The sequence below is a fragment of the Schistocerca nitens genome, chromosome 1, assembly GCF_023898315.1.
Source record: "Schistocerca nitens isolate TAMUIC-IGC-003100 chromosome 1, iqSchNite1.1, whole genome shotgun sequence".
Classification (NCBI taxonomy): domain Eukaryota; kingdom Metazoa; phylum Arthropoda; class Insecta; order Orthoptera; family Acrididae; genus Schistocerca; species Schistocerca nitens.
This window is the reverse complement of record NC_064614.1, coordinates 203930652-203949705: the sequence shown is the minus strand read 5'-3', so window position 1 is coordinate 203949705 and position 19054 is coordinate 203930652. Positions and strand designations below refer to the sequence as shown.

At 42.6% G+C, this 19054-nt stretch overlaps 1 protein-coding gene across 1 annotated transcript in view; it reads right to left on the bottom strand.

The window, feature by feature from the left end:
* LOC126245881 (uncharacterized) overlaps positions 1-17120 on the bottom strand; it is a 695521-nt gene extending 678401 nt beyond the window's left edge. The window contains exon 1 of the mRNA XM_049948351.1: positions 17008-17120. Coding sequence (XP_049804308.1) covers positions 17008-17069 — 62 coding nt within the window. The 5' untranslated portion in view covers positions 17070-17120. The remainder of the gene's footprint in view (positions 1-17007) is intronic.
* Between the last annotated feature and the right edge of the window lie 1934 nt (positions 17121-19054).

The following is a 19054-nucleotide window of genomic DNA, read 5'->3' as shown; positions in this document are numbered from 1 at the left end:
AGATCTCTCGAAAAAACGTGCTATTTTGACAACTGCCTCACGATATGTATAAGGGAGTTTCGGATAAAGGGTACGCAGTTAAGGAAAAATTGCGGAAATCCATTTAATCTTTTATTGTAATCTATTTATATACCAGTCTCTAAAAGATCCTAATATTAATCGCTGTAAAAAAAAAATAGTCTTGAGACAGATAAAGAAAGAGCGAGAGCAGAGAAGCTTTAGCTGCCTGCTCTTACCCACCCTGATAAGCCAAAACATTATGAGTACTGCCCAGCGCGACGCTGGATGTGCCTGGTTGTGGTGCGGGCACGTTACGCAGTAACAAAAGTACAGGGTGGCGCACGAAATGTGTTACCAATTGTTTCTTTCACAATTTACGACGCACATTAGATATCCCGCTGGGATCTCTACAGCAGTACCAGCAGAGCTTGGAAAAACAAATGAGTTACGAAATGACGTGTAATTCACGATACTACCGCTAGGAGACTAGTAAGCAGCAATGGCTGACAATGGAAGACTGATGACACCGCAACGATCGGCAATTGTGTTACTTTTTCATGAAACGAAAAGCCTTGTTGTGACTCAGAGGCGTTTTCGACAGCAGTTTAACACACGATAGGTCCCTTGCAAGAAGACCATCCACAGGTTGTACGATAAATTTGTACACGAAGGAACAGTATTGGAAGAGAAGCGACCTCGGCCTAAGCCTGTTTGTTCGCCGGAGAATACTGAAGCGGTACGAGTTGCTATACAGAGAAGTCCATATTTGTGGCCACATGGTCTATTACTGATGCAGTCATTGTAGTAACCTTTGTTGCAATATTGACCAATAGGGACATGCCAAAACTTTGAAGGATATTTATGAGGGTGCTGCTGGATTCATTTATGATATTAGTGTTGATGTTAATGTACCCACACAGAATTTGTTGACCTTTGTACTTGAGACATTATCTAGAACTACTGTTAAGTTACTGAAAAAAGTGTCTGCACTACCTCTGGGAGATCTATACACACATAAAATGGTTAATATCTTGGTGATATCAAGCCCTGTTAATTCAATAGCTGATATTTCAAAGTGTTTGTCTTCACTTGCTGTACTGAGGTCATGTCTTGATTTGAACTGTGTTCCTTTTCTGATATAAATGCATGATCCTCCACCTCTTGAAGCAGTTCTGCAGTAAGAGTTTGCCCTTTCATACGATGATAACACTACATGTTGGATTTCTGTCTCTCTGCAACAGTGCTCAGTAACACAAACTACTGCGGAGTTCAAAGACTGGAGCTCAACACCTAGTAGTTGTATTTTATTTTTTATTGATTGCATGAGTTGTCGGAGGATTGTTAAGTCTGTGAAATCCCCCATGTTATTCTTTCCAATTGTTTGTTTTTCTTTGTGATATCTGGTATGTGTGATATTTGGAGTGTTAAAATCAGTGTTGTGAGTGATTGTTTCAGTATTTTTTAAAGTGCTGGAGATATTTTTTAGGCAGGGAAACGTGCTGTCTGGATTTATCGTAAAAGGGCAGTGCATTGTCGGAGCTGTCATTTGTGGTCAGGTGATTCATGAGAAAAGGTTTCCAATGTGATTGTGGTCGCATGATGGGAATTAAGACTTTGAACGCGAAGTGGTGGTTGGAGTTAGACGCATGGGACATTCAGTTTCGAAAATCGTTAGGGAATTCAGTATTCTGAGATCCAACGGGTCGAGAGCTTGCCGATAATGCCACATTTCAGGCATTACTTCTGAGCGCGGACAGTGCACAGTGGCTGACGGCCTTCACTTAACGACCGAGAGCAGCAGCTTTCGCGTAGAGTTGTCAGCGCTAACAGACAAGCAGCACTGCGTGAAACAACCGCAGAAATCAATGTGGGACGTACGAAGAACGTATTCGTCAGGACAGTGCGGCGAAATTTGGCGTTAATACGCTACGGTAGCAGACCACCGACGCGAGTGCCGTTGCTACTAGGGCGACTACGACTGCAGCGTCTGTACTGGGCTCGTGACCACATCGATTGGACCCTAGACGACTGAAAAACCGTGGCCAGGTAACACGAGTCCCAGTTTCAGTTGGTAAGAGCTGATGATAGATATGGACCAAGGTTATCAACAAAGCATCATGCAAGCTGGTCGCGTGGGATGTGTTTACATAGAATGGACTGCGTCCTCTGGTCAAACTGAACCGATCATTGACTGGAAATGGTTATTTTCGGCTACTCAGAGATCATTTGCATCCATTCATGGACTTCATGTTCACAAACAACGATGGGATTTTCGCGGCGGATGACAATGCGGTCAAGTCGTACGTGATTGGTTTGAAGAACATTCTGTACAAGCGAATGATTTGGCCAGCCACATCGCCCGAATCAATCCCATCGAGCATTTATGAGACGTAATCGAGAGGTCAGCTTGTGCGTAAAATTCTGCGCCGGCAACTCTCCGCAATTATGGACGGGTACAGATGCAGTGTGGGTCCAGTATGTCTGCAGGGGACTTCCAACGACTTGTTCAGTCCATAACACGTCGAGTTTCTGCACTATTCTGGGCATCAGGACGTCCGATACCATATTAGGATGTATCCCATGACTTCTGTCGCCTCAGTGTAAATTAAGCTGCGGTGGCTGCTCGGTTGAAACTGCTTAAATTACAACGCGCTTATGTTACTTTCGAGCCTAACATAACCGCTTTCTTACTTATATACCAAGAAAAAATAGGGACGTAAACGTTTGGTCTGCAACACTACGACGACAGTTTCCCGCGAAGCGCAGCCAACACAGAAAAACTTGCAGTGCGTAGTCTGAGACGATGCGTATTCTTGGCCAAACTCGCCCTATTCATTAATATCCTTTGTCATTACCAATATTTATCTCATTTCAAAAAAGAGTGGAAAGTATGAAATAGCGCAAAGAACGGGTGCAACTACCAACATGAACGAATTTTTACTCTGCCGCGGGTGTGTGTTGATTTGAAACTTCCTGGCAGAGTAATACTTGTGTGCTGCATCGAGGCTGGAACGTCTGACTTTTGCCTGTCGCGGGCAAATGCGCTACCGACTTCGCTTTCCTATTTTCGCGCCTCCTTCATCCCCTTCCTTACGCTCTCGAGTATTTTACCTTCCCGATGTGGCTTCAAACCCAGTTAATCAGAATTTTCCCTTCTTTAAGAAAGTGAATTCGTTTACTGTAGTTTAACAGCTAGAGCAAGTGCAATAAACATATATGCTTCCTTCTTCATAAAAAAGAAATTACCTCTTGAATAAAATAAACATTAGCGTCTTTAGTTAAACAAACGCCATAACAAAAATAAATTTTCCTCTTACAATAACTAGATCTTCATAAAAAAGTACTTTTTCTTTCGCTTGTGATCTTTATAAAGAGAACATCAAGTAAACTCTAGCATCTGGTGAGCAAGATGTATGAGACAGGCGAAATTCCCTCAGACTTCAAGAAGAATATAATAATTCCAATCCCAAAGAAAGCAGGTGTTGACAGATATGAAAATTACCGAACTATCAGTTTAATAAGTCACAGCTGCAAAATACTAACGCGAATTCTTTACAGACGAATGGAAAAACTGGTAGAAGCCGACCTCGGGGATGGTCAGTTTGGATTCCGTAGAAATGTTGGAACACGTGTGGCAATACTTACCCTACGACTTATCTTAGAAGAAAGATTAAGGAAAGGCAAACCTACATTTCTAGCATTTGTAGACTTAGAGAAAGCTTTTGACAATGTTGACTGGAATACTCTCTTTCAAATTCTGAAGGCGGCAGGGGTAAAATACAGGGAGCGAAAGGCTATTTACAATTTGTACAGAAAGCAGATGGCAGTTATAAGAGTCGAGGGACATGAAAGGGAAGAAGTGGTTGGGAAGGGAGTGAGGCAGGGTTGTAGCCTATCACCGATGTTATTCAATCTGTATATTGAGCAAGCAGTGAAGGAAACAAAAGAAAAATTCGGAGTAGGAATTAAAATCCATGGAGAAGAAATTAAAACCTTGAGGTTCACCGATGACATTGTAATTCTGTCAGAGACAGCAAAGAACCTGGAAGAGCAGCTGAATGGAACGGACAGTGTCTTGAAAGGAAGATACAAGATGAACATCAACAAAAGCAAAACGAGGATAATGAAATGTAGTCGAATTAAGTCGGTAGAGAGGATAAAAAATGTAGACTGGCAATAGCAAGGAAAGCGTTTCTGAAGAAGAGAAATTTGTTAACATCGAGTATAAAAATGGTTCAAATGGCTCTGAGCACTATGGGACTCAACTGCTGAGGTCATAAGTCCCCTAGAACTTAAAGCTACTTAAACCTAACTAACCTAAGGACAACACACACATCCATGCCCGAGGCAGGATTCGAACCTGCGACCGTAGCGGTCGCGCGGTTCCAAACTGTAGCGCCAGAACCGCTCGGCCACCAGCGGCCGGCAACATCGAGTATAGATTTAAGTGTCAGGAAGTCGTTTCTGAAAGTATTTGTATGGAGTGTAGCCATGTATGGAAGTGAAACGTGGACGATAAATAGCTTAGACAAGAAGAGACTAGAAGCTTTCGAAATGTGGTGCTACAGAAGAATGCTGAAGATTAGATGGGTAAATCACATAACTAATGAAGAGGTATTGAATAGAATTGGGGAGAAGAGGAGTTTGTGGCACAACTTGACTAGAAGAAGGGATCGGTTGGTAGGACATGTTCTAAGACATCGAGGGATCACCAATTTAGTATTTGAGGGCAGCGTGGAGGGTAAAAATCATAGAGGGAGACCAAGAGATGAGTACACTAAGCAGATTCAGAAGGATGTAGGCTGCAGTAGGTACTGGGAGATGAAGAAGTTTGCACAGGATAGAGTAGCATGGAGAGCTGCATCAAAGCAGCTGAAGACTGAAGACCACAACAACAACAATAGAATAACTTTTATTCTGAATTATTTTTTCATGTTACACAGAGGAAAAAAATGAAGACTATACTGGCTGATTATAATTAAAGTGCAGCTAATCATGGAGATAGAGTATGGCTGTAATTATCGTATGGCAGTGAAACTTGGTAGGTATGTTGATACGTTAATGCGGAACCGATTTACTCTGGAAAACAAATTAGCTCCAATCTTGGCAACCAAGTGCAAATCTGGCGCTCTACAGTGTTTGTATCACGGTATGTCATCCTCGCTCTCATTTGTCAGGCCATAACGTGAGTGAGTAGAATGGCTATCTAGAAAAGAGACCGTGAGCTGTTAGTGAAACTGTTGTATGTGAACAACAGCAGTTACAGTGCCACACTCAAGAGAGTCTCGCTGACTGAAAGGTGCAAGAAGAGGTCAGATGTCATTAAATTGTTTAAAGAAGATAATGAAACTCGAAAACACGGAGAAGTTTAGTGTGGCATCTGGAAGAGGAAGGCGGCCTATTATTGACGAGGTTGCTGTTGCTGTAACTGTCCATGCAGCACTTTCCCTGTGTGTTGCTAGTGCTCGTCTAGAGTCACAAGAATTGTCCATCTCATGGTCAACAGTACGGAAAGTTGTGTTGCCTATTTTACACTGGCACCCGTACAAGATCCAGACGATGCAGCAACTGAAACCTCATGATCTGCAACAACCTTCTGAATTTCTTCTTCGGTTTCTGGCACGGATCGACGTTGATGACACGAGGCAGCGCAATTTTCTGTGGTATGAGGAGGCACGTTCTACACTACAGGATGCAGTGAAGTAACAAACTGCCGAATGTGGAGTACTTTTAAACCGCGTGTTGTGCGAGAAGAGCCATTGCACTCGCTGTATGTGACAGTGTGGTGTGGATTCACAAGCACCTTTATTCCCCGTCCGTTCTTCTTTGAAGAGAATACGCCATGAGGGCCTGTCAGGTGTAACGTGACGTCCCCACGTCATCGAGACCTCCTTTTGCAGCATCTGATTCCTGCTTTGGCGACATGTCACGAATCGCGCAGCCGCTCCCGCCGGAGGTTCGAGTCCTCCCTCGGGCATGGTTGTGTGTGTGTGTTGTCCTTAGCGTAAGTTAGTTTCAGTTAGTTTAATTAGTGTGTAAGCCTAGGGACTAATGACCTCAGCAGTTTGGTCCCTTAGAAATTCACACACATTTGAAGATTTTTGATTCCTGCTTTGGAAGAGCTCTGCTGTGTGGAAACCATTGTTTTCATGCAAGGTGGGACAACGACTCATGTCATTTGCCTAGTGAAAGATGTGCTTAATGGAACCTTCCACGAACGTGTTATCTCCAGAGATTTTCCAGATGCGTGACTTGCAAGATCACCTGACTGAATCCATGTACTTTTGGCTCCAGGGATTGAAAGGACTCTACTGGGGCACAGTGGTATGTGGCACCCGAATATGATAATTATATTAAAGTAAACTAAAATAAAACTATGATATTATAAACGATGTATGCTTCTGATAGGCTAATGCGGATCGCTGACTGTGCACGACTGCAGAGTCAAAGATACTGCTTCTGGTCTGATATAGTAGCATACACTATTTCTGAGCGCCAAGTTCCGCTTTTTTTTTCCTGGTTATGTCACCACTAAAGTGCAAATATCAGCTGTTCTGCAAATTATCTAGGTAATGTGCAGATTAACTAGGGTTATCCGTTAAAATTTCTAAAATTATTTCATTTTTCAAATTACCTACATAATCTGTGAAAATAAGCTCTTTGCTTGAACAACAGCAACATTTCTGTACGCATAAATTAACATAATTTTATTTATTTTTCGATAAAATCAACAAATTAGGTGATATAATCAATTGTCAATCAAGTAAAAACTAAAACACAAAGAATCGAACAGTTTAAGATATTATTGAATAGCACGTTAACCGGGGACCTAGAAACGACGGAGAGGCTCCGTCCCCGCCGCAGCCGCAGTGGTCCACAACCCCACGACGACTACCGCAGTCCACTTCACACCTCCGCCGCCCCACAACGAACCCAGGAATATTGTGTGGTTCGGCCCCCGGTGGACCCCCCAGGGAACGTCTCACACCAGACGAGTGTAACCCCTATGTTTGCGTGGCAGAGTAATGGTGGTGTACGCGTAGTGGAGAACTTGTTTGCGCAGCACTCGCCGACATGGTGTAACTGAGGCCACCATCCACAGACTGGCCGGTTCGCCGGACCTCGACAGAAATCCGCCGGGTGGATTCGTGCCGGGGACCAGGCGCTCCTTCCCGCCCGGAAAGCCGTGCGTTAGGCCGCACGGCCAACCGGGCGGGCTGTAAGATATTATTACAATTGAGGAAACTAATTTGGAAAACATACGACAAAATTATGCTAATTTATTAGTGTAATCTAACAATTGGTGACACTTTGAATTACATAGCAACTGGTTTTTGCGACAAGCACACATTTGTGGTACGTTTAGATTTGCAGTCATGTTTTCTGCAACTCTGGCAGCACTAAGGGACTGTTTTATTGCTGTTTGATGTAAAGTTACAGAACGGACATCACCTTCGTTATAAATCTTTCTTTGCAAAAACTGACTGCAGATTTTGCATACAATTGTTTTAAAATACCAGTTTTAGAACCAAGTTTATAAAATCCATCCTCTGTTTAACTAGGAACCAGAGCTAAAATTGAGCAGGCATCAGTTTTTGCTCTGTCTGCTTCGGATACTTTGGTTCTTACGGAGGCAACTTCATCGACATTTGTTCGCTTTCCATTAGAAAATGCTAACATTTTCTTTGCTTGCTTTTCTAAACCTTTCTTTGCTTCATCATGCTGTATTTTATGATCCATATTCTTTTGACGTATGTTGCACAGTACATTGTTAACATATCCATTATCTTTAGGATCTATTTCACCACAAATTACGTGAACAGACAAATCACGCGCTTTGCATTTGTGACAACGTGGTGCTGCTTTTGATCAAACAATGCAGACTATGTCTTCTATAGTCCTTTTCTCAGTCTCTGTACGAAATTGTGATGGCGATTCTGGTGGAGTAGAGTGTAACTCAGCTGTTCTTCAACATGCAGAGGTGATTCCTTGGAGGTGCAGGATAACTGAATATTCTTCATAACTGTGTCCTGAGTCAGCGGTGTTGAGGACAGTTTAAGATTACTATCGATAAATTCTTGTATTTCTATAGGTTATTCTGTAGAAGCAAATAATAAGAGACTATCCTCTTGAGTAAGATTTAATTGGATCCCATAATCACAGTCTTTTGTGAGTCTTCTAATTTTTGAAGGTCTTTTACATTATTTATCGAAGGTAATACACATTGTGGTATAATAGAAGAAGACAACCCCACTTTTCGGGGAAAGCCGAACATGGCTTTTATTTCTAGAATGATAGGTACGCTTCTTCGTGAGTTGTGCAAATCATATGCGCTCAGTCCACTTGTTACTTTGGTTACCGGCCATCCAAATGGTTCAAATTGCTCTGAGCACTATGGGACTTAACATCTGAGGTCATCAGCCCCCTAGACTTAGAACTACTTAAACCTAACTAAACTTGGGACATCACACACATCCATGCCCGAGGCAGGATTCGAGCCTGCGACCGTAGCAGTCGCGCGGTTCCAGACTGAAGCACCTAGAACCGCTCGGCCACACCTGCAGGCTCCGGCCATCCAAGTAGTGAGCATGTTTTCGATGTCTTGATTCGGCCGTCCTACACTTCATTAACTTCGGATGTGTCTGTGTTTGTCTTTAACCATTTTGGTTTCTGGCCTCTAAGATTCTATTACAAAATTTGCATCGCGTATCAGAATGCTAAACACTTGCAATGCCAAAAAGGAGAAAAATATGGCCGCGCGGGATTAGCCGAGCGGTCTAGGGCGCTGCAGTCATGGACTGTGCGGCTGGTCCCGGTCGAGGTTCGAGTCCTCCCTCGGGCATGGGTGTGTGTGTGTGTGTGTGTTTGTCCTTAGGATAATTTAGGTTAAGTAGTGTGTGCGCTTAGGGACTGATGACCTTAGCAGTTAATTCTCTTAAGATTTCACACACATTTGAACATTTTTGAGAAAAATATCAAACAAGTTTTAGGCTTCTTCATCCCCCTGCTTTGATGTGAGCGGCTACAATACAACAAAGACATTGGCTGCCTATGTGCATTAATTTAAACCAATGGAAAAAGTTGAAAATTTGTGCTAGAGTTGGATTCGAACCCGGATCTTCTGCTTGCGAGGCAGTTGCGTTGACCACTGTGCCATCCGGACGCAGGAGTCATCGTAACTGCACGGATTACCGTAGCACGCCTCCGGTCAGACGCAAATTTTCAATGAATTTCCTTTACTTTACGTATATGGCTGCAGTACATTACTACATCAGGACATGTTTTTATAAAACAGATCTGAAGATAGTCATTATTGACCGAAACCGGTTGTCTGACGACCAAAAATTTGTGAACATAGACGTAAAGGAAATTTATTCTGTATTCGGGTCACTGTTCTATTTGCGACCATGTCGCAGCTTACCAAATTCTCAACACACAATACTGACGTATGCACCTTGCCTATTTAATTCATTGCTCATGGCATGTCACTGGTTCCCGTAAGAGTTCGAGCTTGGTGTGCTTCTGCACTGAAGGGATCCTCGGCCATTCTCGCTTGAAATATATATCTGTGTCTGTTGTTTCAGACATTAGAAAAGGACAGACACCACTTACGTATACATAATTACGTCGAGGACGGCCTTCAGTGCGCATGCACACCAAACTCGAACTCTTATGGGGATAGGCGTGATGCTGTGAGTAATTGGGACAACGGGCAAGTATCGTGTCAATAAATTGAGAATTTGGGTCTGGTGGGAGGTATGCTAGGGTTCGAATCCTGGTCCGTGACAAATGTTCAACTTGTCCCATTGATATAAATCAATATCCATAGGCAAATAATGTCTTTAATTCACTTGTGTCTTGACTGTTTAGAAGCCCGTTAGATTAGTGCAGTCGGTGGGACCGCCACAAGCTGGCTGCTTGAGTTGACTAAGGTGCACCGCCGCCATGTCGGCAGCCACTGTTCGCTATTCGTCTCCGCCACATCGTCGCCATTGATGACGGGCATATCGAATATGTCAAACCCAAATCCGAATACAGTAATATCAGAAATTGAGTCCGCCTTGATGCAAAACACCTTGTTATTCGTTTATTTCTTATAATAAGGTGTTTTGCATCAAGGCGGACTCAATTTCTGATATTTACTGTTTTTCTATGCAAACGCGGGCCAAATGGAAGAGTTCCAAGATAATATTATTGCTAAATCCGAATATCTGTAGTGACGTTTAAATGTTGTATAAACCAGCCGGCCGAAGTGGCCGTGCGGTTAAAGGCGCTGCAGTCTGGAACCGCAAGACCGCTACGGTTGCAGGTTCGAATCCTGCCTCGGGCATGGATGTTTGTGATGTCCTTAGGTTAGTTAGGTTTAACTAGTTCTAACTTCTAGGGGACTAATGACCTCAGCAGTTGAGTCCCATAGTGCTCAGAGCCATTTGAACCATTTTGTTGTATAAACCGTGTGCATGCCGTAGCTTGTGACTAATTTACGTTCAATAATTGTCACCCTGTACACCGAGGTGGACCGGCAAATGCCAGATGTGTTGTGTGTTCTTTCACGGGTGTCGAAGGCGCCTGAAAACTACAATCATTCTTGCCAGTGTCAAAGTCCATATTACACGAGTGACTTCCTTGTCTCAGTCAACTACTTGTTCAAATGGTTCAAATGGCTCTGAGCACTATGGGACTAAACTTCTAAGGTCATCAGTCCCCTAGAACTTAGAACTACTTAAACCTAACTAACCTAAGGACATCACACACATCCATGCCCGAGGCAGGATTCGAACCTGCGACCGTAGCGGCCGCGCGGTTCCAGACTGTAGCGCCTTTAACCGCTTGGCCACCCCGGCCGGCGACTACTTGTGAGAAGGGGATCTACTGCAGCGCCTGTGACGTATTATTCCTGTACTGAGACTCTTTTTGTCACGACTGGCCGTTAATGAATCCGGCGCCAAAACTGCATGTGTTCTGAATGCTGTCTGCTGTGAAGAAACTAGCAATGACTTTAGGGGTTTCTAATAACCAAATTCGAAGCGAAATGTTCTTGACGGAGATCTGTGGTAAATTCTCCACACTGCTGAAAACTATAAAATATAGGAAAAGCGTCATCCAGATATTATTAAAAAAACATTACTTTGGTCCAGAAAAAAACCTATAAACTCTAAAATCTGAAACTACTTTCCTTCTTCAATAGAACTGACTTTTGTATTGTTGAAATAAGTTTCATTGAATACTTTTATCTGTTAACGTTCTCACTTACGCGCAGTGTGTGTTTATGGTTGGTCTAGTTATTGTAAAACCTAAATATTTTTTTGCTTTCAGAAATTTTGTGTCTTTTAGAGGGAAGGAAGGATAGCAAATCCTCATTTTCGCAAGTTGCTATGAAAACAAATCAAACTATAGAATAAAGGTTAACAAGGCACAAAATCCATTACTCCAACGTGTATGAACACAGCGAAAAATAATCAGTGCCGGTCGCTGAGTGCGAACGGTTCTACGCGCTTCAGTACGGAACCATGCGGCAGCTACGGTCGCAGGTTAGAAAAAATGGTTCAAATGGCTCTAAGCACTATGGGACTTAACATCTGAAGTCATCAGTCCCCTAGAACTTAGAACTACTTAAACCTAACTAACCTAAGGACATCACACACATCTATGCCCGAGGCAAGGTTGTTGTGCTGTTCGGCCCCCTCCCCCCGTCCCCCCCCCCCCCCCCCCGCCACCCTCCTCCCGAACGTCTCACACTAGACGAGTGTAACTGCAGTGTTTGCGCAGTAGAGTAATTATGGTGTACTCGTACGTGGAGAACCTGCGACCGCAGCAGACGCGTGGTTCCAGACTGAAGCGCCTAGAACCGCTCGGCCACCGCGGCCGGCCCGCAGGTTCGAATCCTGCCTCGGGCATGGATGTGTGTGATGTCCTTAGGTTCGCTAGGTTTAAGTGGTTCTAAGTCTAGGGGACTGATGACCTCAGATGTTAAGTCCCATAGTGCTTAGTGCCATTTGAAGCGAAATAATCAGTTTCCAGTGTTAGCAGACAACGCCTTTATCCTCTGTTTCTGCGCATGCGTAGTGGTCAGCATGCTAGGGACATTAGAACTGTACACTTAGCACAGTGAACTGATTATTGACGCGCACCCACCCGGAGTAGCAGATATCGATCAAAAATTCGCTCTTGTAAAACCGCCCCTTGCGCCGATCTGATGCGACCCTCGCTCACTCCATGCCTCTCGAGCTAGCGCTCTAGCACTGCGTTATGGGAGCAGGCCGGAGTTATGTCTTAACGTGCAGACAATGTCCTAGAAGCAAAGAGTTGCACTACTGTATTGTATAAAACAGGGAACCTAGAAACGACGTAAAGGCTTCGTCCCCGCCGTAGCCCTCAGTGGTTCACAACCCTAAAACAGGCTACAGCAGTCCACTCACCCCACACCGAACCCAGGGTTATTGTGCTGTTCGGCCCCCAGTGGACACCGCCCCCCCCCCCCCCTCCTCCGGGAACGTCTCACACCAGACGAGTGTAACCTCAGTGTTTCCGTGGTAGAGTAATTATGGTGTACGCGTACGTGGAGAAAGTGTTTGAGCAGCAATCGCAGACATAGTGTAACTGAGGCGGAATAAGGGGAACCAGCCCGCATTCGCCGAAGCAGATGGAAAACCGCCTTAGAAACAATCCACAGGCTGGCCGGCACATCGGACCTCGGCACTAACCCGCCGGGCGGATTCGTGCCGGGGACCAGCACGCCTTCCCGCCCGGATAGCGGTGCTTGGACGGCACGGATAACCGGGCAGGCCTATCCTGTAGTAAATAACTATTTAACTTAAAGCTAACCACCACAAACACTGTCCGCCCCGATAGCTGAGTGGTCAGCGTGACGGATTGCCGTCCTACGGCCCCGGGTTCGATTCCCGGCTGGGTCGGGGATTTTCTCCGCTCAGGGACTGGGTCTTGTGTTATCTTCATCATCATTTCATCCCCATCCGGCGCGCAGGTCGCCCAATGTGGCGTCGAATGTAATAAGACCTGCACCAAGGCAGCCGGAACTGCCCCGTAAGGGGGCTCCCGGCCAATGACGCCAAATGCTGATTTCCATTTCTATCACAAACACTAAACATCACCAGGTGTTTCAAGCTGTTTATTTCTACGCATCTTTAGATCCTACGGGTTCATGATTATTATTATTATTTTTGGAGATGTTTGTTGTTGTTATTATTATTATTATTCTTTACTTTCTCAGACGTTAAGTCTGGTTAAAAATGAAAAGTGACGCGGACCTTGATCAGGCGTCACTTCCTTTTAACTGTATGGTATGTGTTATATTGCATTTAGGAACTTTCGGGTAATTGAACATGTATCAATAATTACTGATTTCTGTAGTTGTATATATACGTTTGGATGTAGCTCTATTGCATTGATGTACTGGTGGATATTGTGTGGTATGACTCCTGTAGTTGATAGTATAATTGGTATGATGTCAACTTTATCCTGATGCCACATGTCTTTGACTTCCTCAGCCAGTTGGATGTATTTTTCAATTTTTTCTCCTGTTTTCTTTTGTATATTTGTTGTATTGGGTATGGATATTTCGATTAGTTGTGTTAATTTCTTCTTTTTATTGGTGAGTATGATGTCAGGTTTGTTATGTGGCGTTGTTTTATCTGTTATAATGGTTCTGTTCCAGTATAATTTGTATTCATCATTCTCCAGTACATTTTGTGGTGCATACTTGTATGTAGGAACTTGTTGTTTTAAAAGTTTATGTTGTAAGGCAAGCTGTTGATTTATTATTTTTGCGACATTGTCATGTCTTCTGGGGTATTCTGTATTTGCTAGTATTGTACATCCGCCTGTGATGTGATCTACTGTTTCTATTTGTTGTTTACAAAGTCTGCATTTATCTGTTGTGGTATTGGTATCTTTAATAATATGCTTGCTGAAATACCTGGTGTTTATTGTTTGATCCTGTATTGCAATCATGAATCCTTCTGTCTCACTGTATATATTGCCTTTTCTTAGCCATGTGTTGGATGCGTCTTGATCGATGTGTGGCTGTGTTAGATGATACGGGTGCTTGCCATGAAGTGTTTTCTTTTTCCAATTTACTTTCTTCGTATCTGTTGATGTTATGTGGTCTAACGGGTTGTAGAGGTGGTTATGAAATTGTAGTGGTGTAGCCGATGTATTTATATGAGTGATTGCTTTGTGTATTTTGCTAGTTTCTGCTCGTTCTATAAAGAATTTTCTTAAATTGTCTACCTGTCCATAATGTAGGTTTTTTATATCGATAAATCCCCTTCCTCCTTCCTTTCTGCTTAATGTGAATCTTTCTGTTGCTGAATGTATGTGATGTATTCTATATTTATGGCATTGTGATCGTGTAAGTGTATTGAGTGCTTCTAGGTCTGTGTTACTCCATTTCACTACTCCAAATGAGTAGGTCAATATTGGTATGGCATAAGTATTTATAGCTTTGGTCTTGTTTCTTGCTGTCAATTCTGTTTTCAGTATTTTTGTTAGTCTTTGTCTATATTTTTCTTTTAGTTCTTCTTTAATATTTGTATATCTATTCCTATTTTTTGTCTGTATCCTAGATATTTATAGGAATCCGTTTTTTCCATCGCTTCTATGCAGTCGCTGTGGTTATCCAATATGTAATCTTCTTGTTTAGTGTGTTTTCCCTTGACTATGCTATTTTTCTTACATTTGTCTGTTCCAAACGCCATACTTATATCATTGCTGAATACTTCTGTTATCTTTAGTAATTGGTTGAGTTGTTGATTTGTTGCTGCCAGTAGTTTTAGATCATCCATGTATAGCAAATGTGTGATTTTGTGTGGGTATGTTCCAGTAATATTGTATCCATAATTTGTATTATTTAGCATGTTGGATAGTGGGTTCAGAGCAAGGCAGAACCAGAAAGGACTTAATGAGTCTCCTTGGTATATTCCACGCTTAATCTGTATTGGCTGTGATGTGATATCTGAATTTGTTTGGATATTAAGTGTGGTTTTCCAGTTTTTCATTACTATGTTTAGGAACTGTATCAATTTAGGATCTACTTTGTATATTTCCAATATTTGTAGTAACCATGAGTGGGGTACACTATCAAAAGCTTTTTGGTAATCAATGTATGCGTAGTGTAGAGACCTTTGTTTAGTTTTAGCTTGATATGTCACCTCTGCATCTATTATCAGTTGCTCTTTACATCCTCGCGCTCCTTTGCAGCAGCCTTTTTGTTCTTCATTTATAATTTTGTTCTGTGTTGTATGTGTCATTAATTTCTGTGTAATGACTGAAGTTAATATTTTGTAGATTGTTGGTAGGCATGTTATGGGGCGATATTTAGCTGGGTTTGCTGTGTCTGCTTGATCTTTAGGTTTCAGATAAGTTATTCCATGTGTAAGTGTATCAGGGAATATGTATGGGTCTGCAATGTAACTGTTAAATAATTTAGTTAGATGTGAATGTGTTGAGGTGAACTTCTTTAGCCAGAAATTTGCTATTTTATCATTTCCAGGGGCTTTCCAATTGTGCGTAGAATTAATTGCTCGGGTGACTTCATGTTGCAAAATTATCACTTCAGGCATTTGTGGTATCATCTTGTATGTATCTGTTTCTGCTTGTATCCACCGTGCATGCCTGTTATGTTGTACCGGGTTTGACCATATGCTGCTCCAGAAGTGTTCCATGTCTCTTATGTTTGGTGGATTGTCTATTTTTATGTGTGTGTTATCTATTGTTTGGTAAAATTTCTTTTGGTTTGTGTTGAATGTTTGGTTTTGTTTCCTTCTATTTTCACTTTTTTTGTATCTTCTAAGTCGTTTCGCCAACGCTTGTAATTTTTGCTTCTTTTCATCTAATTGCTCTATTGCTTCTTGTTGTGAGATTTTACCTAACCTTTTTCGTTTTTTGTCTGATATTTCATTTCTTATAAATTGTGTTAACTGTCCGATGTCTTTTCTCAGTTTTTCTATTCTGATCTGTAGCCTGTGTTGCCATGCTGGTTCTGTGGGTTTCTTCTGTGTGTTGGTTGGTTCTGATATGTGCCTAGTGTGTATATTTAGTGTAGTGAGTGCTCCTACATAAACCAGTAGTTGTAACTCTTCCATAGTTGTGTATTCATTTATTTTGTTGTGTATGATTGTGTTGATAGTTTTTATTGTTGTTTCGACTTGTGGGCTATTTGGTGGTCTATGCAAGAATGGTCTAATGTCTGTATTTGTGTCTTTGTATTCTATATATGTCAACTGAAATTTTTCTTCTATATCTAACATGTGTGTCACTTCGTGTTCTATTTGTGCTTGTGCTGGTGGCTGTCTTAAAATTTCATTTTCCTCTGATTGTTTAATTGATGCGTGTTGTTCTTTGTTTGTTTGCTCTGGGATGTTTGAGTCCATTACTGTATTTTCTTCTTCTTCTAATTGCACATTATTTTGTTCCAGTATTTGTTGTACTTGTTGTTTGATGTTTTCTAATTCTGACTGGGGTATCCTGTTATTTTTTATTATTACACGAATCTGGTCAGCTAGACGTTGTTCTGTTAAAAATTTTAATTCTGGGTATCTGGTAATAAATGTTGTGTATACTTGTGATCTGTATCCAGTTGTGTTGGTTCCTAGGTTTGTTGCTTGGTAATAACAGAACATGAGGTGTCGATTAACTTCATCTGACCATCTCATCCTCTGTCTTTGTTTTCCTTCTAGGGTGGTTGCAGGAAGCATATCCTGCAAAACACCTCTATTTGGATTTAAATCATTTTCCAGTTGGCTAGCAGTGTCATTACCATTGTGGGCGGGCATAGGGTTCAAGCGCCGTCCCCGACCATGACGGTGCTTGTCCGAGGCTTCTTTAGTTCTGTCCTGAACCAAGTAATCACACTAAAAGGGGGGTTAGCCCTATTAGTGGTTTGTTCTTTTCGTCGCCTTTTACGACTGGCAGAACATACCGGAGGCCTATTCTTTTCCCGGGCCTTATTATTATTATTTGAGGTGGTTGGTGATTTCCGCCGTTTACCTGGTAGGCTTCCCATATCTGGTCCTGACGTTGGAGTCGCTGAGGTGGCATGGAGAGCCCATGGCGGCTGCTAATGGCGTTCTTCCGCAGCAAAGGCCGCATCGCCGCGACCTTCAATCTGCAGACAACGAAAGAATTCTGCTGTTAGTGTTGGCTCAAGCGTACTTCACAATATCATCTATATCAGCAATGGCTCTTTTCATCTCTTCATAATTTTCTTACCACAACTCATACTACTACTAATAATAACAATAATAATAATATAATACCCTAACATTCCATTGATATGCAGACAGAATCAGCATCATTGCAAACTTCATGTTTCTATGTCAACGCGAAGTACCCTATAGGTATTCATGAGTGAGTCTGCGAGTCTCAAAATATGTGACATAAATGGACGTATCTTTTGAGTGCATTAACTTAACTCAAGTTTTTTATACCTCCAAGGGACCATAGACCTTTATACGTGACATACACTTCAACTTCTTGAGAAACAAGTATTGTTAACAGACGGGTAGGCAGACAGACAATCGGTTACCAAATGACAATGTTTTGTGTTAGAATTAAAACTTAACAATTTTGGAAGTTGTTCATGTAGTTGTACTTTGAAAACTTGCTTGCTAAATTTCGTGATTCCAAGCCAACTAGAAGTACCATATAGATTCTTTACACGTACCAAAATATTTGCCGGTCCCTGTGTCCGAGCGGTTCCAGGCGCTTCAGTCCGGAATCGCGTTGTTGCTACGGTCGCAGGTTCGAATCCTGCCTCGGGCGTGGATGTGTGTGATGTCCTTAAGTTAGTTAGGTTTAAGTAGTTCTAAGACTAGGGGACTGATGACCTCAGATGTTAAGTCCCATAGTGCTTAAAGTCTTTTGAACCAAAATATGTGACGTAAGTGGGCAAGGTTCCGCAGACGTCAGTATGTGCCATACATTTTAACTTGATATCTGTACCTGTTCCTGAGAAAAAGCGTTTTTACCAATCGGACAGACAGACAGACAGACAGACGGACAACAAAGTGGGTTCCGTTTTTACTGACTGACATACGGAACCCAAAAGACGGAGACTACGATTTAACATCCAGTCGACGGCAGGGTCATCAGAGGCTGGGCACCAGCTCCTATTGAAGAAAGATGAGAACGGAAATTCAACGTGCCCAATGCAAGGAGCCATCCCGGCATTCTCCTTTAGCGATATGAATAGCCGTACAGTGATTTCAACGGCAGTTCTCCCGAACATGAGTCCAATGTATTAATGCTGAGCCGTTTTGCTCGTTTTTTCGCAATGAAACATAATCAGGTTAAAAACTCGTACCTCAGAAACATTATTCATTCGAGAGTGTGTAGTGCCTGAAATATTCATTTCCGATCATTGGTTCCTTGAAACTTCCTGATAGACCAAAACACTATGGCGCATCGGGAATATAAAACCTTTGTCTTTTACGTGCAGTGCTCGTACCGGCTCTATCCGCGCGCGACGCTCAACCGGTTCTCTCAGCTTGAACTCCATCAGTACCTCTCCCCTATGGTCATGTTTTCAGAAATTAACGGGACTCCAAGAAAAATGGCCAGGTTGTGAGTCGTGCCCAGACTGCGTACTCTTAGGAGCATAGCGCGCGAAAGCAAAGCTACCGCGTTCGAATCCCGGTGTAGCACACGTGTTTGATCTGTCAGGAAATTTCAAAACAGCGCACTCTCTGCTGCAGAGTGAAATATTCGCTCCCAACAGTTGCTCATTTCAAAACACTCAGTTTATAAGGCCACCGGACAAAAATTAGGCACCACCAGAAGACGTCACATTAACAGCATGTAACACTGCCTCTAGCCCGAGTGTTCAGTGCAGTGTTTCACCCTCATTTACAAGCAGTTCCAGTCATTTGCTGTGGCATTACGATCAGGTGATTTACCATCCAGTCAAGGAACGAAGGGAGTCAGAGTGTTCGTCAAATCATTGACATTTGCGAACTGCCTTGTCAACACAGCTGATGTCATCTAAGAAGATCGTAGTGTCCACACAATACTCATCACGAACATGTACATCTACATA